This window comes from Salminus brasiliensis, chromosome 2 (assembly GCF_030463535.1).
Source record: "Salminus brasiliensis chromosome 2, fSalBra1.hap2, whole genome shotgun sequence".
Classification (NCBI taxonomy): Eukaryota; Metazoa; Chordata; class Actinopteri; order Characiformes; family Bryconidae; genus Salminus; species Salminus brasiliensis.
Window position 1 is genome coordinate 5,078,912 of NC_132879.1, and position 26,008 is coordinate 5,104,919.

Sequence of the window (26,008 nt, forward strand, 5' to 3'; positions counted from 1 at the left end):
TTTTGGTGAGACACTAGTTTATTTTTAGTCAGCTTCCAAATACTTGATTCCCAGCCCCTCCACATATAAATGACACAGCAGTTACCATAGCTGTACTCTTAAACTACTACATATCCCCAAAATACCATGCAAATCCAACAGCCTCTTACTGTAATACTGGGTACTGTGTAGCTACTGTCTGCACTAATCGTGACTCCAGTGTATGTGTTTACATACAATATACATATATACACATATACATATATACACACCCCTACACACACAACAATTGGATTGCCATTTGGTAAGGACAGTTTCAAAAATGGGATAAAAAATAGGGATGGTGTGCAGAAGTCTGTTTGTCAGTTTGGTGTTTTGGCTTTCACAAACCAAATAAACTGGCAATTTAAAAGTTCCATCTTCCATTATTGGTATATGGACTATCAGTGTCACTTTTCGTAGCAACATCCTTGACATCCGACATCTGTGGCGCAATTAGGTATTCCACATCCCCCGCTTTGAATGAAAGTAGTGTAGAAAATTCCTCACGTTCAGTCGCTCCACCTCCAGCTTGTTCTCCAAGATCCTAAACGGAAAGTAAAAAAAAAAAACAGACCATTATCAATAGCACTACTGGAGCCTTCACTGGTTTATCTCCTTCAAACGAACTCTTACCTGTCTAACAACTCCCAGTCCTCTCCTCCCCACTTATCTTTATAGTCTTTAGTGTTCATCCCACCAATTCGGATCATGTCGGATTTATAGATTCCTAGTGGACCATAGCCGGAAACTTCCCAGAAACCTGTTCCATGAAGAACAGTGGAAGATACCATCAGAGGAGGCTTCATATTGCTTCTGAAGAACATGAACATCAACTTTCTCTGATGAACTGCAAACTGCAATGCCAACAAACCACAACCTGGCCTGTTTAACCCCAATCCAACTGAACATGTGACCAGTGGGATAGAAGGTCAGTACCTGTAGGAGCTTGAGCTGAGGATCCACAGTCCAGTCTCATCACAACTGGAGCAAAGACCATTTTCCCCTGAACGGTGTGTTTACGCACAGTGTGAATTATGGATGTGGGAAAATTCAGATGCAGGTCACATATGAATAAAATGCTGTCCTCATCCTACGAGTGGAAAAGAAACAGAAGAGAAGCTAAAGGTAATGTAAAAGGCTGCACACCGTCCCGGTCATGGAAAAACCCCAAAATCCCAAAAATGAAAAATTTATTTTTGCATTTTTCACATTTTGATGAAATTTTAATGGTTATTTTTTACATTGTGTCAAAACGTCCTGATTGGACCAATAGAAATGCTTTTACATCAACTTCCACTGAAGGTTCAAAAGGGTTTTTTCCATCTCCAGCTGTTTTGGAGTGACAGCAACAAAATTGTACTACTGCCAGTTTAGTAAGCACACCCCTGCCTTCACACAAATCAAGAAGAAAGCTAAGAATCATGGAGGTAAACAAAGGAGCCTCAACCAGGCAAATAACATCTGAATTCTACATGACTGTAGATGGAAGGATGGGAATTTACTGCAGCAGTATGAGCTAAACTGTCCTGTCTGGTGTCAACAGTACTGGGATGACGTGACTATGATGCTGTGGGGCATGTTTTCTCAACGTCTGAACAGTATGGCGTATCTGAAAAGTGCTGCTGTCTTTCATAACTACAATTTATCCACACCCATCTGGACACACACCCACAATGACAATGCACCCTGCTCCAAGGCAAACATCTTCACCCAATGTTTTCAGGAACAACAATGAGTTGAATGGGAAGCATTTTTGCACAAAGCATTTGCACTAATAACTTACTACCTCACTGGACTCTATTTATTACACATTGCACAATTTGCACACTACCGGCAATTATTTCTTATTCTCTGTCTGTACTGTGTTGTGTTGTCTGTTCACACTTGTTTGTTTGTGTTGCACTTGTGTTTTTTATGCACTGTGTCTATGTTGCACCATGGTCCTGGAGGAACGTTGTTTCGTTTCACTGTGTACTCTGTATGTAGTTGAAATGACAATAAAACCCACTTGACTTGACTTGACTTGAGTTTTTGTTGCTTTGTTGGCATGCACAGCTCCCAGATCTCACTCCATAAATGAGATCTTAGTAAGTGAAATCCTCTTAAATTAGTGTAGGTATCTATATTCTATGTAGTCTAAATATTTAACATTTCTCCTTTTGAGATTATTCTAGTAATATTTTAAGATTTCATACCTTATATGAACTTATTTTTACTTGTAAGTGATTTTAGCTATTAAACATGTCTTCTTCTCTCGTCAGGTAATTTTCCTAGTTAGAGAAATAACAGATAATGCAGCTATTGTCAAGAAATAATGCTTGAAACAAGCCAACAGATCTGCCAATGGAATAGGACAATGTGGTTGGTGTGGTGCAACAGATAAAACCACAAGCTGCCAGTGAGCTATTACACCATGTGGGAGACCAGGGTTCAATTCCCAGTCTGGGTGACTATGCTGTGCTACACCAATAAGAGTCCCTGGGCAAGATTCCTAACACTATATTGGCCCACCTGTGTAATTCAAGTCACCTTGTAAGTTGCTCTGGATAAGAGCATCAGGTAAATGCTGTAAATGTAAGACACATTCAGTGCAGAAGTAAGTTGAATAATCCTTTAATATTCATAGATATATTGAGATTAGATTTAAGAAGATTTCACTTGCTAAGACATTTGTGCTGCACAACACAATCGTTTTATGCTAGAGCTTTTGTAGAACACGCCCAGGTAAACGCTGCTGTTCAGAAGTCTCAAGCTTGTGTTAGCAATGGAGGTGTAATTAATAGCCTGGCAAAACAGTATATGCAGGGTCTTTTTTATATAGAAAAAGTGTCATACTTCACTGAGATCAATTGCTGTTTGAAGGGCTGTTGCTTTTAGGAATTTTCCTTCCAGCTTCTTGTATTGGTAGCTGCAAAATGGCAGAATTAAAAGAAAAAGTTAAACACAGCATGTACTATTGAGACTATTGTGCCATTTTTCACATTTTGACATAATAGGAATCTAATAGTTGTTCCTTATATTGTATAAGAATTTCATTGACGTCCATTGAAAGTTACGTTTTTTTTTTTGTCATCTCTGGTAAAGTCATTTTTTAAGGAGAAATGAGGCTTTTTGTGACGGCTAAGACATGTAAAATGTTTCTAAACTGATCTACAAACAGCTTCTATACAGGACTATGTCTTTCAAATGGAGGTTTTCTCTGATAGAAATGTATTTTTTTCATGCAAGGTTTTTCTTCCTGTGTTTTTAGTGAAAATCTATCATCTATAAAAGCTTGATATGAAGGCATCTGTGTTGAAAAACATAAAAGCCCATGATGAAATAATAAAAGAAAAACATAAAACTATATATAAAACTCTTTTGCTGAAAATAATCTAGGGCTGGGGTGTCAAAAGGCTTCCTTAGGCCATCCTTACTTTCTCCTTCATCCTGCAACTGAATAGCTCGGACCTTACTATTAAATTTGATTTGATTAAATTATTAATGGTAACACATGCTTTTTCTGTTCTGCCATTTTCTACAAACGCTGACAGGTGTTCTTTCTGTTTGACTCACACTTTTGACCCAAGCTTATTTCTTTTTCCTTGGACTCACACACGCAGTCTGCTATACTGTACATGCAAGTACCTTGGTAATTTAGCTTTTGTCAGAGCCTGCTCTATATCAAGGTCATCACTGCTGTAATCCACAATGATGATGTTGATGTTTTTGTCTCCTGTGGTTTGGCAAATGTTCTCCATTTGTTTGATAAACTGGATCACCCATTTCCCCAGATTTTTCACTGTTGGAATAAAAACAGAAATAATTTCAAATTAAAAATAGAAATAAATAAAACACAAATACATGCATATATGTTTCTGCCAAAACAAGTTACAAACAGGAGCACTCAGAATGGTCATTGATTTTGTTGCAAAAATAGAAGAAACTATTTCTACTGCTAAAGGATCTCTTTAACATGTAAACAGTGTTTCAGTCAGTGTACCAATGACCCACCACTCAAATAATCACTGCTCTGTGGTGGTCAGTCCTGTGGGGTCACTGAAGAGCAGGGTGAAAGGAGGCTGATTGTGCCGTATGCAGAGAAACAGATTTACAGAATTATAGAACTACACAGTGGGAAGTAGAGCTGAAAGAATGGCCCGAGTTTATTTCAAACCAGGGGTGGTCATAAATACTTATATGACTATGTATGTGTGTGTGTGTTTGTGTGTGTGTGTGTGTGGAGTCTGGAGAAATTATATAGATATTATATAGAAATAAACCACGCACCTAGCATTTAAGTTCTCCAGAATTAAGACTCTGGACATAACCATCACTGCCCACATACTCCTACACATCCTTTACGTTGGCATATATGTTAAGCAATACATTTACTAGAGGGCAGCTCAGCAGCAACAGTTTCTGACAACAAATAAAAACTACTTTACGAAATAAGCAGTAGTGTAAACAGTAAACAGAATCATAAAGTCCTGCCATTTGTTTCTTTTCTGCCAGAGTTTGTTCCTCTCTGTATCCATAAGCATAAGAAGGGTCACAAATACGAACGAAACAAACACAGAGCACAAAAAGCTTCTGTCCACATCCGTATTTAAGATCGTATGTGACTCACATCCGGAGTTACTGATTCTCACTATGTTTAACTGGTGGATTCGTGTGTCTGTCTTCTGCCTCTCCTCTGTAATTGCTGAATTCATGTGTCCAGCCTAGGTTTTGTGTGAAACTGACCAATGGACTCATTTAGAAATGCAGGTCTTCTGCCTCTCGCTGTTCATAGACTGTGTTATTCATGTATTCCACTACTTTAGTGAAGCTAAGACTCTGGTAAACCCATTTCAAGCAGAAAACAATTTGTGCACATGAGTGAAGGTCAAATGATCTATTTAACAAATGACTAAGGAATCTCAGAGGAGCCCAGGATACACCAAACTATGAGCGTGAAAAGATCCTGCAGTTCTGACCTGTCAGGATTACGTTGACTTTAACTGTTGGGTTCCAGGAGAAGTCTCTTGGGCTGCAGAGAGCAGGCATGTGCACTGACACTGGACTTCCTTGCTTACTTGTGGTCTTCTCTACAAAAAAGTAACGAGACAACAACATGTTCTGGGCCTGCCCGTCCTCCAGCTCCAGCTCCAACAGGTAGCGAGTGCCCACTTCACTGTCCACCCTCCTCTCCACATTCAGCACTCGCTTCAGGACCAATTCGCTGCACAGGCACACACAAGACAAAGCTCAACTCTTAGAACTGGAGGAGAGAGAGAAGGTAAGCTAGAAAGAAGCTAAAGTAGGCCTCTTCACAGTACCTGGTGCTCGGTTCTGTCTGTAGTTGATTCATGAAGGCCTCGACCACAGGCATGACCTCTTTCTCATCCATTATGACGTTTCCAGCTCTTTTGCAGACGTCAGCAACACGGGTAGGCTGCTTTAAATGGAAGTCCACAGGATTTATGTTGACGACTCTCGTCCAGTCTGGATCAGCCATTTTTCTTTTCATCTTATCTAAGTGGAAAATAAAGGTGAGTTCAGGAGGAGTCAATAGCCTGCAAATCTCACCAAAAAAAACAAAAAAACAACAACAACCAATACCAATAACCAATGTAGGTGGTTGGTGTGGCGCAACAGATAAAACCACTAGCTGCCAGTGAGCTATTACACCATGTGGGAGACCAGGGTTTGATTCCCAGTCTGGGTGCGCTACACCAATAAGAGTCCTTGGGCAAGGCTCCTAACACTGCATCGGTCCACCTCTGTAATTCGAGTAAGCTTGGAAGTCGCTCTGGATAAGAGCGTCAGCTAAAATGCCAATAGAACTGAATGCATGATGACCACTGATGACCAATCAGAAGCTGCCAATCATGCACATGCCGAGCATGCAAAAAAAGCACAATGATTAATTAACCCCTTAAACAGTCTGTGGACCAAACGAGCCGAAAGCGTTATTGTAAACTTCTATTACGGAGGTCCCTGTAGTTACTAAATAATACACCTTAGTAACGCCAGGCAAAAGATATGTGCTTCATCTGAGCAAGCCAGGGAGGCACAAGGACCAGTGGACGAGCTGCTACCAAAGAAAAACACGTGTGTGTGTGTTTGGTTTCAGGAAAACTGAAATACATTAAAAACAAGACATCACAAGGCAACACTACAAACCTCTATCAACCACTACATGATGAGTGCATGTCTAAAAGGTCCAGCCACGAACCCCCACTTCATTTACAATTTCCTCACGCGACAGCCAGGCAAACTTTTCTATCACTGTTTCTCTTGCTATTCATTGTTGGCTTTTAATGTTTCAATATAAAACTGTAAAATGCATTTCATCTGTGGACCCTGAGGGTCTTTTCATGTAGGAATGTTTTTTATTATTATATGTGATAAATATGTGAACCACTCATACAGGAATTTGGGAATTTAAGTCATTTAAAATAATCGCAGTGTAAATCACAATGGCATTAATGTGCAGAAAACTCACAATTAGATGAATCCCAACATTGTTGAGCCCTACCTGAAACGGATCGCACATTCCTACCTTTAAGGTGATCTTAACACTAAGATAGCATTGAGCAACTGGGCTCTGATGTACAAGAATGCATGCTGAACATGTCTTTTTGTATGTGGTGCTGAATATGGAAAACACAGGATAAATACTGTATATTTATACACATATAGTTACCTGTTAGATCTGTTGCTTTCCGCTCAGTGTTTAGATTCTGGATAAACCCTCCTCTTGAATGTGGAGACATTGTGACAATGAGTATTGCACATGTAATTTAGGTAATTACAGAAGTAAAAAGTTTATTTTAAGATGCGTCTTGATAGACTGAAACACAGCTGCAGGGTTAAAGCCTACTTGTTTTTGAATTCCACATCCTGTTTGTAAAAACACAACTCCTCATCAGTGGCTGTATGAGTTTGTCTTGTGTAGTCATTGGGGTACACTGCCGAGTAGTAAACCTGAACAATAAAAAAAAAACATTTTATTGAAAATAAAACAATATGCATTATGTAATTATGTATATTGAGAAACGCAATACAACCTTATGTCCGGTCCTAAGGGGAATTCTGGTCGGTGCCATGTAAAATGAAGGCGTACTCACATAGTATACACCGTGATATCTCGTCATTTTTTGTCCATTAAAAACATGAATGGGCTTGTAATCGCATTCAGGAATGACGTTTGTCAGATAGGACACGTCCATCAGTGGAACTGGTGAGACGAAGGACGAACAAGGTGGGACATGCTGAGGGTCATACTGATGATTTTAACACTGCATAAAACCTCAAAGGAAAAAAACAAACAAACACTACACTCACTCTTGTAGATGGAGTCTCGTGGGTCTTCTATAACCATGTCCACTTCAGGTTCGGGCAGCTTGGAGGTCATCTCATGAACGGCTGCTGTTTGGGGGATGTGAGCCGTGTCCCCCAGTGGATATGAAGACTCAGCTGCGTATGTGGAAAATAAATGAACATTTGCTCACGCAAGCACAGCGATAAGGCTCATCCACTGGATTTATTCTTGAAGCCGCTTTCATGCACCTAGCTATAAGCATTCGTCATTTTATTAGGAACATGCTGAGCCTGTGTACACTGGGCATTAACATGCATTCTGTATCTGAATAGTATCTGGATCTACTTTGTCCATATTCTGTTTACGCTTGTCACTAAAAATGCATCCCCAGTGTGATCAGATGAGACCCGAAGAACCAGCGACAAGGTCATGGGCACTTAAGGCTCACTAATGCAAGCCATGGACACCCCACCTCACAACTTACAGGACTTAAAGGATCTGCTGCTAACATCTTGGTGCCAGATACCACAGGTCAGATCTGTTGTGGTGGCACAAGGGGGACCTCTTTGATATTAAGCAGGTGGTACTAATTCAATGGCAGATCAGTGTTTACACTTGCGCAGTGCAATAAAATTATTTGTTTATTCAAGCTTGGAAAGCTTGGATAGGTCAGAGCACAAGGCCAGCCATGCTGAATGAGTTCAGCCATGTTCAGCTCCTCTGCTGCGTTCTCTCTTCACTGGCTTCCTGTAGCTGCTGCCCGCATCAGATTTAAAACCCTGCCGCTGGCCTACAAAGCCAAGACTAGACCAGCCAGCCTCTCTGTATATGATGGCAATGGTCAACAGCCGATCTGTACCAAGAGCCCTTCGAGCTTTGAGTATGGCTCGGCTTGATCCACCATCCCTTTAGATCCACAGAAGACAAGCATGCCCATCGCTTCCAAGAGTACTCAGTCGTAACGCAGAGCGCTGTAGTCTCTACACTGACTTCTGTATTTAGTAGTATCTAAGTTTAGAGGGATCTTTGGGCTCAAATATAGCTAAAGGTTTTTTTCTTAGTAAATGGTGAAGCACTTTTGTAAGTTGCTCTGGAGAAGAGCATCTGCTAAATGCATTAAATGGTAATAGAAATGAAACTGCAGCACCATTTAAGGTGGAATGGGTCAATTTGAAGAGAAGCTTGCAATAAAAAATCTTGGAAAGATGAAGATGGCTGTACTGCCGTCATACTTATCCAGTACAGGGAGAACTTTGGAAAGCTGAGGTCAGAGTACAGGGTCACCCATGCCATAGAGCCCCTGGAGCAAAGTGGGTTGAGGGCCTTGAGGCCCAATTGGCACCTCAGTGAACCCAGATATCACAGGACTGTGTTCTTTTTCTGGTCCTTTGTAGCGTTGATAAGATCTTAGACCACTTATTTAGAACCCCAGATCCCAGAAGTACACGTGTCATTAATTTTAGTGACTTTCCACTAGCTCTGATTTTGTCACTTATATTCATGTACTTCTTCACTTTCACACGGCTTCAAAAACAGATACAGATCCTTAATGTTTGCGTGTGTTGCAGAGAGCTGATGTTTAATGTTGTCCTCTTTCCAGACATCCGTATGTGCCATGATTTCTTCCTGAGATCACTTGATTCCATGTGTAGAGATTTTTGTCAGGTTGTTTTTTATTCGTAAGAACTGTTGCTGATTACGGCCGGGCTTGAGGTCCTAAACGTGAAATTTAAAAAAAATATTCGCAATGCACAAATCAGTCAGACTACAAAACAAACCACAAACAAACTGAACTGAGACCCTCTCAGCAGGTAGTCTCAGTTCCATACATTTTTTGGGCCTCTTTAGAGGGGTCTGAGTCACGTGTTCACATACGCAAAAGAAACCACGACTCAATGGTCTGAGTCAGCGAACGTTTCAATAAGAAAACGACCTAATATAATGGGTTTGATGATAACCCAGCACTCTGACCACTGAGTCACCACTGCCCCACTGCACAGTCAGTGAACAGTAGGCCTCAGAAGTAAGCATATCCTCTAACACATGAAGACGTTCTGTCTGGGACCTGGTTTCATTCACCAAAGAATGACAGTTACAGTAAAACTCAGCAAACCCACCAGAAAATGCTGAAACTTACTGGTATAGAGAGACAGATACTCTGAGGTAATTATCGTAAAGCTGCTGTTTCTTTGGTTCAGGCGCCACTAGAAAAAACAAATTGCATATATTTCAGACAGGGATTGTGCAAAACAGTATGAAAACTATGAAAAACACTGAAGAGCATTAATAATATCAAACCAGAGACTCCATTTGTAATGTGTGCTCTACAAGAAAAGAGAGAGGCGTACTGCAACTTCCAGGTGATCTAGCCCTTTGTTCTGTTGGTAGAGGACCTCAAAGAAATATTTTTGATCTTTTAAAAGCCTATAAAGAGCAAGATGAAACCATAAAAAACAATAAAAACAATAACGCAAATATTTCTTTTTAACTCACACATACACTCACATACAGATAAATATGTACATATGTATACATATATATATATATATATATATATATATATATATATATATATATATATATATATATACAGACATGCACTATTCCATCTGAATTTTTTTGCTTCTTATATTTCTATATTTCTATATTTTCATATTTTTATATTTTATTTTTTTAACTTAAATTTAACTTAAATGTAACTTATTTTATTTTATTTATTTTTTTATTTTATTTTTTTGCACTTTTGCACTTTATTTCATTACCTTAAGGTTTAGTTTAAGATTAAATTTAGATCTTTATTGAATAGCTTTGATGTGGGCATTTCACTGCAAGTTATACTGTGTATTACTATGTATGTGACAAATAAAATTTGATTTGATTTGATTTGATTTTGATTTGATTTAAAGAGCTTACATTGCTTTCTGACAGGGCTGGGCGATATACATATATGAGCTAGCTGCAGTCCTTATGTGCTCTTAATCCAGACTAACTTTCTGAACCCTTGTTTAGGTGCTGGCTGGAAAGTTTAATGGATGCATTGGTTGAAAAAAAGAAACATCAGAATCTCCCTAAACTGGAAGATCTCACTTACGTTACGGGCCGGGATATCTGAGAGGCAAATTTCCTGAATTCTCCCGGAGCAGACCATTCTACACCTGTCTAGAAAAAGAATAGCGTTATTATTATGATGGCTATTTCTACAATAGTAAGATAAAAAAAAAACTCAACTGGGATTACACACTAAAACTGACCAACTATTTTCACACTCACTTTGCCAACGTAGGCCAAGGGTTGGAGATTTGTAAGATTCTCATCCGAACTCAGCCAGAACTCAGAGTTCTTATCAGAGGAAATGGCAAAAATATACGAGCCTAACAAAAAGGTATCAGATGTCAGCAGTTTTTACCTCAACTCAGAACCAGGCCTAAGTACAACAAACATCTCCCAAGGCTTGTCTGGTGCAGTACCCACCACTTGAAGCGGGATGAATGTAGCCAAAGAGCCTCATACTGTAGTTCCTCCATCCAGGATAAGCCGCCAGCTTGCTTACTGTGGTCTGAGTCTAAAAGGACCGTAATACACAAAATATGGTAAAATCAAGCAATGCCGGAGAACATTCACTATATGTCCAAATGTTTGTGGACACCCCTTCTAATAAATGTCTTCAGCTACTTTAAGTTGCATGTATTGGAGGAGACGTGTTAAGATCTCACCCTACTAGTGTCGGGAGCATTGCTAGTCCTAGGGGGAGCTACGAATGAGTGGGTTCATTAGCAGTATCCGCGCAGCAGTGCTCTAAGATTTAGTAGATGACCAGGTCTAGTGAATGAACAGGAGTCCCAATACTTTTGTCCAAATAGTGTGTGTAAGTCAATAAGTAAACTGAACTGAATGAAGAGCCTATCTTTTTCTTTCTGTGTTTCTGTGTGTGTGTGTGTGTGTGTGTGTGTGTGTGTGTGTGTGTGTGTGTGTGTGTGTGTGTGTGTGTAAGTACGATCACTGACATGTGGAAATAGTGGGTATAGAACGTTCTTCCTCAGCTGTTCTGTGGAACCTCCACACCAGTCTTCAAACACATGCATGTTGGCCTTGCCTCGATACTGCTCACAGGTCAATATGAAAAGTGCAGACATTCAGAAATTCACACGTTTTACAGAAAAACACTGGAAACAACATGAGCATTTTGAGGTGAGGGGTGATTAGATGATGTAGTGAGGTACAAATGTTTAAGCCTATATATTTAAAGCCTCTGGGAACACATTCTGATACATGGGATTTTTTGTATAATACTAAACATGGGTGTTCAGTCAAGTGTTCAGCAAAGTTACACAAGTAAACACATCACTGGCTGACTAAATTTGTCTACATTACCATGGCAGCGCACACACAGCCTTGGGACACAGAAGTTCTGCTTTCTACTTTGAACTGCATATTTAGGGTTTACTGAGGTTCTAATGGTGCTGCATCTGGAACCCAGTTACCAGCCCTTAAATAAATACAAGCTAGGGATGCCCTGCGCGCCCCGTTGACCCTCCCATCCTGTACCACTCGGCTCTCCGCTTCTTTGCTTCGGCTGGTCAGACATTGTGTTGGTAGGGCAGGGTACGACTGGAGGGGGCGGTTAGCAGAGCTTGAGAAGTTGTGCCGGGACCTCCAATATTCCACGATGGAGTGGAGAGGCTACAGTCGCCAGACGTGAGGAACGGCAGGGCACGTGGGGCTTTAGCTCGCCAGGTTTAGCTTTAGCTTTAGCACTCCAGGTTGCTTAGACTTGAAGAGAGGATGGAGTTATGTTAGCCTTGTGATTGGTTAGGGGTGTGCTGATGTACACCTGACCCACTTTTAGAGGAGAGCAATAGTGGTGAAATGCATCCGGCATTTATTGGACTTTGGGAAGATAAACATAAGGCATACGTTGTACAGTTACACTGGGGGCCCTGAGGAGCCATATTCACTTTATTAGAAATAGAACTCAGATTTAGGTTCCCAGTGGCTTAAAAAATGACCAAAATATGAGAACACAATGTTTAAACTGTCTTTGGAGAAAAACAAGCCATGGGAGCTCACCTTTTCCTCTGTAGGCGGGTAGCTTTGCTTAAATGAATGCTGTAGAGCCACCATGCTTTTCTCTGCCAGAATGAATCAGTATGGTACACAGTGAGTTTGGGAAAACAATGACCGGGACACTGCTATGGTAACACTGCAATTTTACTTACACTCAAAGGACTGTCCCTCAGTAATTACCCAGAAAAGCTTTAAGAGTGAACAATGCCAGAATAAAGTCCAGAGCCACTGGAGTTAAAGAGGTTAACTCATGCACAGATGTGTAATATTATACTGGGTGTGGTAAGAGAGAGATATAGGAGGCACTTTTCATCAAACTAGTTTTGACAGGTCGTCTCGACCAATCAGATCATGATCAATGATCAATCAGTCATCAAGCCACGCCCCCTGCATGTCCCTCCCTTGACCAATCAAAAGCATGCATTTTCACCGGAAGTCCCGCCTTCTGGATATCCCTCCTTCCGGAAGTCCCGTCTATTGTGTTACCATCCAATGGGATAGCTGGGAACTTTTCATCAAACTTATGCTACCATTAATATACATGGTTTAGCCCAAAATGTGAACTATAAAAAAGGATCTTCCTTCTATATATTGAAAATGTAAAGTTAGACACTTGGGGGTAAGAAAAAAGGCCCCTGAGAATATTATTGGCTTGGATCTTTTTTTTTTTTTTTTCACCAGAATTTTACTGACTAGCTAGCATTCACATTACATGCCAGCTGTCATGACTGTTTGCGAGAATCATGCAATATTTAGACAATTTGCTAGAAATGAGTTTCAGTTTTGTGTAATACACAAAACATTCAAATTTGTAAATGTATGGCTTTAACAAAGGAAAGATATCATGGCACATTTCATGTATATAGTTTATTTTAAAGAGCTGAGGCTTTGGGAAAGGACAAGATACAGAATCTTTAGGCTGTTTTTGGTCACAGCTTCAGCCCTTATGACAGGCTGTACTATAAGAGTAATGTCTTTTCACCTAGTAAATGGCAATTAGAGAAACTGCCCCATTAGAATTATGAGCTCAGGTATAGTAACTTAGAGCCCCCCCTCCAACAATAACAATGGTGCAAAACCAACTGCTTACTGTGTAAAACTGTGAATGAGGAGTTCAGATTTGGCTATTTGTGTCTTTTTTAAATCTGAGCCTTGATAGCAGTTTGTGCACAATTTTTTTTATTTTTATATTACATAAACTATTACCTATATCTGCTGCTTTAATTGTATTACTTGAAAAAATGTCACACAGAAATTATGTATATGGAGATTGGTTGCTTCAACTGTTCTACTCTGCCCACTGAGTACTGGTGGGAGAAGCCGTTGTTACCACTGTCAAATATTTTTCCAATCTGTGGATGGACTGTGTTTCTTACACCACTGGTGTGTCCGACTGCAGTTTACAGTTTGACCACCAATGTCAGATGTTTTTCGATTGAATTAGACAGTATAGTGAAGTTCAGCAACTAGTTCACCACTGTCTCTTAAGTTTTCTTGCATGTGTGCCGTGCCCTGGCTATTGTCTCTATAATCCTGGGATTTTGGGGAGCTGTGCTTGCTTTAATTGGAATGAAATATACTAAGATTGGAGGTTCTGAACTTGCCAATGCCAGGGTAACTTTTGCAGCTGCCCTGACCTATATGGCGTTAGGTATGATGCCTTCAAACTTCATTCTTGTTCATTTCATAGTAAAATAATTCCAGAAATGATGCAATGCTTTTTGTGCCACAGGGTTCAGTGGTATGATACTGTACTCCTGGTGGAGCATAAAGCACAGGTGCAATATGTGGATCCAAACTACAAGCCACAGAAGTAAGCTATTAAATCTTTAAATCTAATCTGGGCCTGATTGTGATTGTTTGACCAAAAATCTAATGCAGTCAATAAGCAAAGAATTTTCTTTTTAGTTTTTCTGTATTTTTTATTTTATTTTTTTTATGTGATCTACTTGTTTAGAAAACACATAAGCAGGTCTATTCAGAATTGCATAAGAACTGAAGGTTTGAGGTAAATGTTGATGTTTTAAGCATGTAGTTTGTCTGCGGATGAACTATTAACTATAAGTTTATAAGCTTATTATTATTATTATTTCCTATACAGTGACATGTACATGTTTGAGTTCACCTGATTAATGTCTGTGCACAGTGATGAAAGTTAAACAAATTGTAATTTCTTTATTTAAGCTTTAGATTAGTTTTAATTTTAGATTAGATTTTTTTATTTTACCATTTTTAAAAGGTAAAAGGGCCTGATACAAAAGTTTGGACACCTTGCATGGTCTATACTTAGTAACACCTCCAAAGATTCCTTTGTAAAAAATTGTAAAGCTTTTTTCATGGTGCTTTTTTTTTTTTCACTTTATATTTGTACAAAACAAAAAATTGTACAATAGCATTCCTTAAAATGTTGAAAAGACTTTTATCTGTAAATTATGCTTTTTGAAGATCAGTTGTTACTGTGAACAATTCACAGTAAACAACAATATTTTGACTAGGGTTTCCCATACATTTACACGCTACTCCATATTTCCAATAGTTTATTCTTAGAATAGTAAAGTCTATAATTGTATACATTTTTGTGCTGATACTAGCTTGATAAAATTGAATTTTAATGTAAAAACATCTTATTGAGTTCCAATGACACATCTTCTAGATCGGTCACTTTTTTCCAGGCAGCATGTAACTTTTCAAGTGTTAGTCATAGGCATACTACAGCTACATCCACAACTCAACATTTCAGAAGAGCTCAGAAGCAGTTGTTAATAATTTAACTTCACAAAGTGCTTTGGCATTTTAACTATGATGTCAATACAATGTTTTAAGAACCAAAAAGTAGAAACGGTTGCCAAAACATCAAACTTTGTAAACACTGGATCCTCCATTCAATGCTTTGTCTAGCTTGTATCCTTTTACATTTGTCATTTAGGAACGCATAAAAACCAAAATGTATGTTTGCTCACTAAAACACAGTAAAATAACAGGTGGTTTTTGTTGGTAGTTATAAAGTTATGAAGTAATTAAGGTTTGGGAGAAAGAGAATTTGCTCAAATCTCCTTACCTTCCTACACGTTTCTCTCTCAACTTTTTTGTTTTGTGTCATGACATTTTTGCTTAACATCATTACTTCATCTCCTCTCCATTCTTAAAAGCACTGCACATGGAGTGGTGAGGGCTGAAGATTTTGTTAATTCTTTAGATTTGAAATAGGTTCAGCAGTGTTCATAGGCTGGGGAGGGTCATCTCTGATTATAGCTGGAAGTGCTGTTATGTGTTACTTCTCTGGAAAAGAGGGACTCCACTCCAGGTAAGCCATGTGCAATATTTGAATAATGAATGTACAATATCCACAGGCAACAAGATGTAGCAGGTCATAATGATGACAAAATGCTATTGATGACCTGTGACAGAAAGGATCCACAATATCACTTTGCAATCCGAATATCTAAATTTAATATAAGTATACATACAACCAAAATGTCTTTTGAAAGTATGCCATTCATCACGTTGCAAGGAAAAAAGTTCAGAGGCATCCGCAAAACTTGATGTCAGCCCGCTGTACAACACAACTAGAACCCGAAATAATAGCCGTTAGACAAACGCCACGCATAAATCGTTTCTGTGTCTTTCAAGCGCAATCGCCTTTTAGCCAGAGTCAGTTTCATCTTTTTGGGAGTATCGGACGCCATGATTATTACGGCTATCTTCTAACCCTAACCGCCGCACAAACACTGACACTTTAAATCCTTCGGCCTACAGGGCCTGTTGAATGAATGGGTGGAGACTTATGACGTTGCATACTCTGATTTGCTCGATCGTATGTATCTCGGTCACCTGATTGGGCGCCTTTTTTAAATGATGTTACCGAATCATTGCGTGTAATACGTAATTGACTCGTAAATAAAAGTCTATAGATCTCTGATCAACTCTCTCTCCGTCTCTCTCACGTGGCACAGGATGGGTTTGTCAATGGGTAACAGATGTCCGAAGGGATATCTATATTTTGCTGAATCAGGATCTAGGTTCGTTCAGACCTTTTGACCCCGGCTAGGCATTGGTATGTGAGAATGGATAACAGACCTGTCAAATAAGTTTGATGAAAAGTGCCCAGCTATCCCATTGGACGGCAACACAATAGGCGGGACTTCCGGAAGGAGGGATATCCAGAAGGCGGGACTTCCGGTGAAAATGCACTCTTTTGATTGGTCGAGGGAGGGACATACAGGGGGCGATCTGATTGGTCGAGACTCTCTCTGTGGTATAATAAGATCGAAGAACACTGCCCTCATCAGCCCTCATGCTATTATAAAAGTTACAAAGGCCAAAGATCACATACAATCAAAACGCAGTACTCACCGCTATCCGAGACCTGTTCCTTTTTTACCTGAGCTGTAGAAAGTGCACAAAAGACACAGTAAGAATCAGTACAATCAGAAGCATGAGCCACAGCTGACTCAAACTACACTATATGCACTATTTTCACCAAAAGTTTGTGGACACCCGTTCTAATGAATGCATTCTGTTACTTTACGTTGCACCCATTGCTGAAACAGATGTGCAAATGCAGGCACTGGCACACACACAGCTTTTCTAGTCCCTGGAGAGAAGCACTGGCAGTAGAATTTAGCAGATATGCATGAACCTATGGGCACCATGCTGCCTAATGCCAGGTGTGGGCTAGAGGATTATGAAGCCCCAGCATTGAGCTGTGGAGCAGTGGAAGAACTGTGTTCTCTGGAATGATGGATGGTGCTCCATCCTGTACTTGGCTGGGATGAGGTGAGGTGGTGATCATCCAACATCCTGACCTTACTAATGCTCTCAAATGCTTAAATCCTCAAAGCACATGTTAAACAATCTAGAAGAAAGCGTTGCACAGTAGAGAAGGTTACTCCAACAAAATAATACCCTTGATTCCAGAAGAAACAAGCAGATGTCCCAATACTTTTAGTGTAGTTCATCTTTTCTTGGTAACAGGTCTTCTTAAAAGCTAATATTGCTAATCATGTACTGTATTCCAAGTGCTGATCAGGTACTGTGTTACTATTAATAATAAAGTACTGTATTCTTATTGCTAATAAACTAGAAATCATTGAGGAAATACCTGGGATACTATAGCAGCTATGTAGCAACCTCCTAGCGACCACCTAGCAGCACTATAGCAATCACTTAGCAACCCTGTAGCAATCATCTAGTAATGACAAACATATTTGTCACTGTACAGCGAAATGTGTCCTCCGCATTTAACCCATCTGTGGTAGTGAACACACACACTAGTGAACTAGGAGCAGTGAGTACACACACCCCCCAGAGCAGGGGGCAGAGAGAGTAAAGGGCCTTGCTCAAGGGCCCAACAGTGGCAGCTTGCCGAGCCCGGGAATCGAACCGACAACCCTGTTATCGATATCCCAGAGCTCTAACCGCTGAGACACCACTGCCCATGGTAGTCAGGTACTGTATTACCATTTATTTATTTTATTTATATGAATGAATTAAATGAATAAATGAATTAATGGGTGGATGAATGGATGAACGAACGAACGAACGAACGAATGAATAAATGGATGAATGAATGAATGAATGACTGAATGGATGAATGAATGGATGAATGTATTAATGAATGGATGAATGGATGAATGGCTGAATGGATGAATGGATGAATGAATGAATGAATGAATGAATAAATAAATGAATGAATGGATGGATGGATGGATGGATGAATGAATGAATGAATGAATGAATAAATAAATGAATGAATGGATGGATGGATGGATGGATGAATGAATGAATGAATGGATGAATGGATGAATGGATGAATGAATGGATGGCTCATTGTTACTATCAGAAAATATTCTGTGCAACGTCTTTGAAAACCCAGCCTTTACACAGTCTCAGGGAGTCATCTTGTACTGACTCGCCCTGTTGTATTGGTTGTACTCAGCTAGTTCCTCTGCTAGAGAGAGAGAGAGAGAGAGAGGGGGAGGACATAAGGCCTCCTTTTATTGCCCTGCTTGTGGGCCTGTTTGACTCGTTTTCTCTGAGATAACTTTAATAAATGGTATCTGTGTTATGACTGAGCCTGGTGTTGTCTCCACACCTTTTTATGTTGCAGCCTGTGTGAACGAGCTGGCTCTAATATAAACATGGGGAGCTTGTTTCAGGTTTATGCTATATTTAGCTTAGACACATAGCTAAAACTTCACCACTGTATAAAATGGTAATTCCAGAGAAGTAGTCGAGTGGATCAGACATAGTACTTCTCTACAGGAACTAGACAAGCTGTGTGTGTGTATGCATGTGCACATACTGGTGTACTATGTGTCCACAAACATGAGGACATAAACCATAAGTAAATCATTACTGGAGTATGAGTTCCTCATTTGGGTTACTAAATAATCTTGGTTTTATGGTTTACATTGTAATTAAACTTGTTGCACAACTGTATGATCATTAAAGACAAACTTAAAGTCCATGATGGCTGACCTAAGTCTAAAAAGAACAGTGACCCTTTACTTTTACTGTTATTTTAAACCAAGTCCATGCATGAGGTTAATATGTTCAGGATTATAAATCAGAATTTAAAAATATAAATCTGTCAAATAATTTCTGAGTTTAATAAAAATGCATTAATAAAATATAAAAGTAAAAAGTAAAAAAATAAACACTTCAAATATCAATTTTATTAATTCATTAAATATGATGACACCACAGCAACAGCTTAGGATACTATAGTACCTGCTTAGAAACCACATAATGTCATATCAACCACTTAGCAACACCAAAGAGCTCCCACAGAAATCATTGAGGAAATACCTGGGATACTATAGCTATGTGGTAACCTCTTAGCGACCACCTAGCAGCACTTTAGCAATCATGTAGCAATCGCCTAGTAATACCACAGCAACCACCAGTGTGTTTTGTGTTAATGGTGGTGGAGTTAAATCTTCCAACACTTAAGGTGCTCCCGCAATTCTAGAAAGTTTGGAATCACTAATGTCAAAATATTAACATCCAAAACGTACAGGATTAACAATCAGAATATAAAAATACATCTGTCAAATAATTTCTAATTTAAATATTAACTTATTAATAAAGTATTTTTAAAAGAACTGTTTTGATGATTTTCCTTGTTTTAACAGTCAGACAGTAAAACAGAAACACTTCAAATCAATATTTTTAACCACCTGTGACACCACAGCAACAGCTTAGGATATATATATATATATATATATATATATATATATATATATATATATATTATAGATACTATAATATCCTGAGCAGCTGCATCACTGCCTGGTTTGGGACCTGCACAGCCTCTGACCGCAAGACCCTCCAACGCATTGTGAGGACAGCTGAGAGGATCATCAGTCTCTCTCCCCTCCGTCATGGACATTTACACCACCCGCTGCATCCGCAAAGCAACCAGCATTGTGGATGACTCCACCCACCCTTCACACAGACTGTTCTCCCTCCTGTCATCAGGAAGAAGGTACCGCAGCATCCGGTCCAACACGACCAGACTCTGCAATAGCTTCTTCCCCCAAGCCATCAGACTTCTCAACTCAACTCAACTTCTGAACTGATATCTTTTCTTTTACATGCTCTCTCTCTCTCTCTCTCTCTCTCTCTCTCTCTCTCTCTCTCTCTCTCAGACTCTCTCTCTCTCCAACCATTTACCCCAGACAATATGGGAAGCATTTTGCACTAATAACATTACTACCTCACTGGACTCAATATTTATTACACACTGCATAATTTCCACACTACCGGCAATTATTTATTATCCTCTGTCTGTACTGTGTTGTGTTGTCTGTCCGCACTTGTATTGTGTTGCACTTGTGTTTCTATATGCACTGTGTCTATGTTGCACCATGGTCCTGGAGGAACATTGTTTCGTTTCACTGTGTACTCTGTATGTAGTTGAAATGACAATAAAACCCACTTGACTTGACTTGACTATAGCAACTGCCTAGCAACCATGTAACAATGCCATAGCAACATCAAAGTAGATGGTTGATCTGAGCTTCCACAGAAATAATCTAGAAAATACCTGGGAAATAACATCAACTACATAGCAACCTCCTAGCGACCACCTGGCAGCGATATAGCAATCATGTTTACGCATGAGTTTAATATGTACAGGATCATAAATCAGAATTTAAAAATACAAACCAGTCCATTTTTTAACTAAATCAAATGTATTAGTAAAATATTTTAAAAACATTTTTTAATTAATTTTTGATGATTTTTGATGATTCGTTTGAATGATCAGTCAGTAAAACAGAAAGACTTCATATGTAAATACTGTCAATTAATTAAATAGTTATGTAAATTATATTATACTATAACACGCTAGCAACCACCTGAGACACCACAGTAACAGCTAGATATTATAGCAACTCCCTAGCAACTATGTAACAATGCCATATCAACCACTTAGCAACACCAAAGCAACCATCTGAGCTTCCACAGAAATCTTTTTATTCTGATTTATCATCCTGTACATATTATACACCTGCATAGACATGATTGCTATATCGCTGCCAGGTGGTCGCTAGGAGGTTGCTATGTAGTTGATGTAGTTTCCCAGGTATTTCCTAGATAAACTTAATAAACTGGTTCCCTCCGAAGTTAAACTAGATAAAGGTAAAGGTAAAGGTTAAGGTGCACGTATTTGTCCTCCGCATTTAACCCAACAGTGGCAGCTCGATTCCCGGGCTTGGCAAGCTGACACTGTTGGGCCCTTGAACAAGGCCCTTTACCCTCTCTGCTCCCTGGGCGCTGGAGTTGGCAGCCCACCGCTCTGGGTGTGTGTGTGTACTCACTGCCCCTAGTTCACTAGTGTGTGTGTGTGTGTGTTCACTACCACAGATGGGTTAAATGCGGAGGACACATTTCGCTGTACAGTGACAAATACGTGCACCTTTACCTTTACCTTTTATCTAGGAAATACCTGGGAAATAACATCAACTACATAGCAACCTCCTAGCGACCACCTGGCAGCGATATAGCAATCATGTCTATGCAGGTGTTTAATATGTACAGGATGATAAATCAGAATAAAAAAATAAAAAAACAGGATAGGAAAAATTTAATAAGAAAAACTGTCAATTTTGTTAATTCATGAAATAGTTTTAAAGATTATATTATAGTTGTGCATTGCAGGACCCTAGCACCCACCTGTGACACCACAGCATCAGCTTAGAATACTATAGCAACTGCTTACCAACCTCCAAGCAACCACCCAGCAGCACTATAGCAATCATGTAGCGACCTGTTCTACATGATTCTACATGATCATACAGCATCTGAATCTGCTAAAGCTTCGGTTTGTGTAAAGCGCTGACATGAGTAAACCATAAAAGCATGATGATTTATGCTCTACTATGCTCTACTGTGCTCTCTAAAGGAGGAACTGCTATACCAATAATGATTTACATACACATTTACATCCAAATGTTTGTGGACATCTCTTCCAATGAATTCACTCAGCTATTTTCAGTTGCACCCATTGCTGACACAAATGTGCAAATACAAACATACAGGCACAGCTTGTCTAGTCTCTGTAGAGAACTATTGCCAATAGAATTGGACTCTCTGGAGCAGATGAACATTAACCTGTTGGCACCATGCTGCCTAATGCCAGATGTGGGCTGGAGGTGGAATAAAGCCGCCTGATGAACTGGGTCCCTCTTGTCAATTGAGAAGTAAGGCAGATATTACAGCTTTCTCTTTCCTGCGCTGAAGGACTTGCTTGCAACTCCTGGCTATATTTTGAGGCCCCACCAGAGTACAGTACTGATGCTAATCTTTACAAGCTTAATTAACATTCAACTCAATTTGCTTAATCCATGAGGAAATAATTCCCTCCATAAATCTAATGTGCTGAATGTGGTGGCCTTTTTTAAGGACCCTCAGAAACAGGGTCTCACAGCGAGTCTGGAGAAGCACAGCCACAGTCATCATCTGAACTCGCGGAGCTGTTTGGTCTGAAGATGACAGATTATGGTCAGTCTAGATGTCGCTAGATGGCTGGATTGCATTTTTAACTAACTAACAAGCTGTGATTAAGGTTAGAGCACATGGGCTCAAAGTGGCCGGGGGGTCAAGACTTTGAATTCCGATCCATGCCGCTTTGCCATGCAAAACCATAGCTGCGTTCGGAATTGCTCCCTATCACATATATATACAGTGGGGAAAAAAATATTTAGTCAGTCACCAATTCTACACCAGTCTACAAACAAGCAAGATTTCTGGCTGTCACAGACCTGTAACTTCTTCTTTAAGAGGCGTCTCTGTCCTCAACTCATTACCTGTGTTAATGGCACCTGTTTGAACACGTTAACAGTATAAAAGACACCTGCCCACAACCTCAAACAGTCACACTCCAAACTCCACTATGGTGAAGACCAAAAAGCAGTCGAAGGACCCTAGAAACAACACTGTAGACCTGCACCAGGCAGGGAAGACTGAATCTGCAATAGGCAGCAGCTTGGTGTGAAGAAATCTACTGTGGGAGCAATAATCAGAAAATGGGAGACCTACAAGACCACTGCTAATCTCCCTCGATCAGGGGCTCCACGCAAGATCTCAGCCCGTGGGGTCAAAATAATCACAAGAACGGTGAGCAAAAATCCCAGAACCACACGGGGGGACCTAGTGAATGACCTGCAGAAAGCTGGGACCAACGTTACAAAGGCTACCGTCAGTAACACACTACGCCGCCAGGGACTCAGATCTTGCAGTGCCAGACGTGTTCCCCTGCTTAAGCCAGTACATATCCGGGCGCGTCTGAAGTTTGCTAGAGCATTTGGATGTTCCGGAAGAGTTTTGGGAGAATGTCTTATCAGATGAAAACAAAGTAGAACTGTTTGGTACAAACACAACTTGTTGTGTTTGGAGGAGAGTGAATGCTGAGTTGCATCCAAAGAACACCATACCAACTGTGAAGCATGGGGGTGGCAACATTAATCATGCTTTGGGGCTGTTTCTCTGCAAAGGGACTAGGACGACTGGTCCGTGTACATGAAAGAATGAATGGGGCCATGTATTGTGAGATTTTGAGTGCAAACCTCCTTCCATCAGCAAGGGCATTGAAGATGAAACGTGGCTGGGTCTTTCAGCATGACAATGATCCCAAGCACACTGCCAGGGCAACAAAGGAGTGGCTTCGTAAGAAGCATTTCAAGGTCCTGGAGTGGCCTAGTCAGTCTCCAGATCTTAATCCCATAGAAAACCCTTGGAAGGAGTTGAAAGTCTGTGTTGCCCGCCGACAGCCCCAAAACATCACTGCTCTAGAGGAGATCTGCATGGAGGAATAGGGCCAACATACCAGCAACAGTGTGTGTCAACCTTGTGAAGACTTACAGAAAACGTTTGACCTCTGTCATTGCCAACAAAGGATATATAACAAAGTATTGAGATGATTTTTTGTGATTGACCAAATTTTTCCACCATTATTTGCAAATAAATTCTTTAAAAATCAGACATTGTGATTTTCTGATTTTTTTTTCTAATTTAGTCTCTCATAGTTAAGGTCTACCTATGATGTCAATTACAGCCTCTCTCATCTTTTTAAGTGGGAGAACTTGCACAATTGGTGACTGACTAAATACTTTTTCCCCCCACTGTATATATATATATATATGTCACTATTGAATACCCATAATAATTTTTACAATCTAGGCAGTTCCAACAGGATGTATCTTCCTGACCCTGAAGCTTCTGACCCTTTAACGTCTAGGCTTCTGCATCTCCAGAAGGTCTGGAGCATTCCTGCTACACCTAGTCACCATCAGATCATCCTGCATTTTCACACGTTAACCAGTGTAATACTCAACACGAGCTGAGCGTCTCTTTTAGCCGAAGGGAGGGAGTTTACCCGTCAACAGATGCCATGTTGAGCAATACGAGAACTTCCTATTCATATTTCACACAGTGGGGTTTATAGCGTCTCTGGTCAGACGCATCCTAGAATGTCAGAAATCCACCAATGGGCTTTGATTGGCTTTAGCGGTCTAATGCTCTGCTACTTTGACCTGGGGGTCACAAGTTCGAGTCCTGAGACATGCCGCTTTGCCATTAGCGGCCAGAGTCAGAGAGAGCACAATTGTCTGTGCTCTCTCCGGGTGGGTAGATGGCGCTCTCTCCCCTCATCAGTCTTAAATGATGTTGGCTGGCGCAGGCGTCTGTTAGCTTGTGCGGTGGAGCTCGGGACCCCACACGTTGCTCCTAGCATGTTAGCTGCCCAGTATTGTTCAAAGAGAGACGATGGCTGGAGAATTTTACCGTCCTTACCCTCCTGCTAGTGTTGTGAGCATTGCTCCCATGCTGAAGTCACTGCTGTTGGAGTGTACACTGCATTGAGCAGAGCATTAAAGCAGTCCATCAGCCCAGCCTGCTTTGTGGCGTCGTAGTGCTCGGAGACCTCAGCCTGAGCCATGTTTTGAGCTGATTTTTTCTTCTGGTACTTTCTAAACAGTATTTTCATTAATGGAGAGTGAGTTACTTAAATTCAATGTTTTAACCCTTAAATCTGGTGGTCAGTGATGGGTTTTTCTTTCTGTGAGCCCAGGGTCCGCCGGTGGGCCCCAAAGAATAGCCCCACCAGTCTGTACAGATTCTTTTTGTCCCTGTAGTTACTGAGTAACCCACCCTAGTGTGTAATAAGCCTTGGAGTGTGTAACGACTGGAAGTATGGTGTTAGGTGGGTGCTCTCGTGGAGAGGTGAATACTTTTAATAGTTTTAATGAGCAATGAGAGCACCTCGACTTCGCTCGTCACAACTTCCCAGACAACACCAGTTGGAGAACCCAGGCTACAACCCAGCACGGTTCACCATACGCACACACTTTCCCACGTTTTCTTCCAAACTCCCCATGCACATGCGCACTGTACCCCACCTTAAAGTGACTGTTACAAGTGTTGTACAAGAATAAAAAAGGTGGGTTTTAGTTTGATCCATTTTAAAGTGTGTTTTCCTTTAAAAACTGGATAAGATGGATAGTACAATAATGAAAGAAATAATAGAGGAAGATAAACAATAAAAAGTAGCTTAAAAATGAAGTATTGGGATCAAGTAAAATTAGTAAAAAAAAGTATTCATTTAGAATTTATACAATCAATAATATTTAACATAGTTTATATGAATTTATATAAATTATAAATGCATATAAATTATACACACCCACTATAACCCAGTCATTTCACATCAGTAGTCGACAAACAACAACCCAGAGTGTGTACTACTACTACTACACACACACACACACACACACACACACATTAAGGGACCTGACTGCAGTGTTGTAAAGGAGCTGGACAGGACAGTGATAAAGGTTCACACAATAATAAATAAAAAGGGTTGTACTCACAAGAGCCAAAAAGCTTGTAATGCTCCATAGTATGTGTAAAAAATGCCAAATATATGACTAAACACATCCCACTCAGAACCAGGAGCAGTACTGTGGTTTTCAGCCTTCTGAAGTGAAAAAATCCAGAAAAACAGGAGAGAAATCGACTCATATCGCTGCTCAGAGTTCTCTTCAAACCAGAGCACGACTCGATCAGCTTTTAATGCCACTATTAAGTTAACTTTAAAATCAAGGAGCCACAGATTTCTGTCCAACCTGCTGG

The 26,008-nt window shown here is 40.1% G+C and overlaps 1 protein-coding gene across 2 annotated transcripts; it reads right to left on the reverse strand.

Annotated features, from left to right (window-relative positions):
• Nucleotides 1-26,008, reverse strand: LOC140550284 (beta-1,4-N-acetylgalactosaminyltransferase 3-like). 2 transcript variants are annotated; one of them, XM_072674187.1, is made up of 20 exons: nucleotides 25,747-26,008; nucleotides 16,727-16,759; nucleotides 12,377-12,438; nucleotides 11,314-11,409; nucleotides 10,781-10,871; nucleotides 10,580-10,680; nucleotides 10,401-10,468; nucleotides 9,658-9,733; nucleotides 9,447-9,513; nucleotides 7,333-7,464; nucleotides 7,116-7,225; nucleotides 6,869-6,972; nucleotides 6,692-6,744; nucleotides 5,322-5,517; nucleotides 4,980-5,224; nucleotides 3,649-3,802; nucleotides 2,857-2,929; nucleotides 958-1,111; nucleotides 655-781; nucleotides 1-565 (listed from the first exon to the last, which is right to left on the reverse strand). In XM_072674187.1, the coding sequence occupies exons 1-20, from the start codon at nucleotides 25,895-25,897 to the stop codon at nucleotides 475-477; spliced, it is 2,184 nt and encodes a 727-aa protein (XP_072530288.1). In that variant the 5' UTR covers nucleotides 25,898-26,008; the 3' UTR covers nucleotides 1-474. The 2 variants fall into 2 exon arrangements, with proteins under 2 accessions (XP_072530288.1, XP_072530289.1); XM_072674188.1 differs by lacking the exon at nucleotides 1-565 and having other exon boundaries at nucleotides 752-834.

Excerpts from the sequence above, each read along its gene's own strand:
- LOC140550284 (XM_072674187.1), bottom strand. The coding sequence starts at position 25,897 with ATGAGTCGATTTCTCTCCTGTTTTTCTGGATTTTTTCACTTCAGAAGG. Across the intron at positions 10,681-10,780 it reads CATTCATCCCGCTTCAAGTG|GCTCGTATATTTTTGCCATT; the intron begins GTGGGTACTGCA and ends CCTTTTTGTTAG. Across the intron at positions 2,930-3,648 it reads ACAAAAGCTAAATTACCAAG|CTACCAATACAAGAAGCTGG; the intron begins GTACTTGCATGT and ends GCCATTTTGCAG.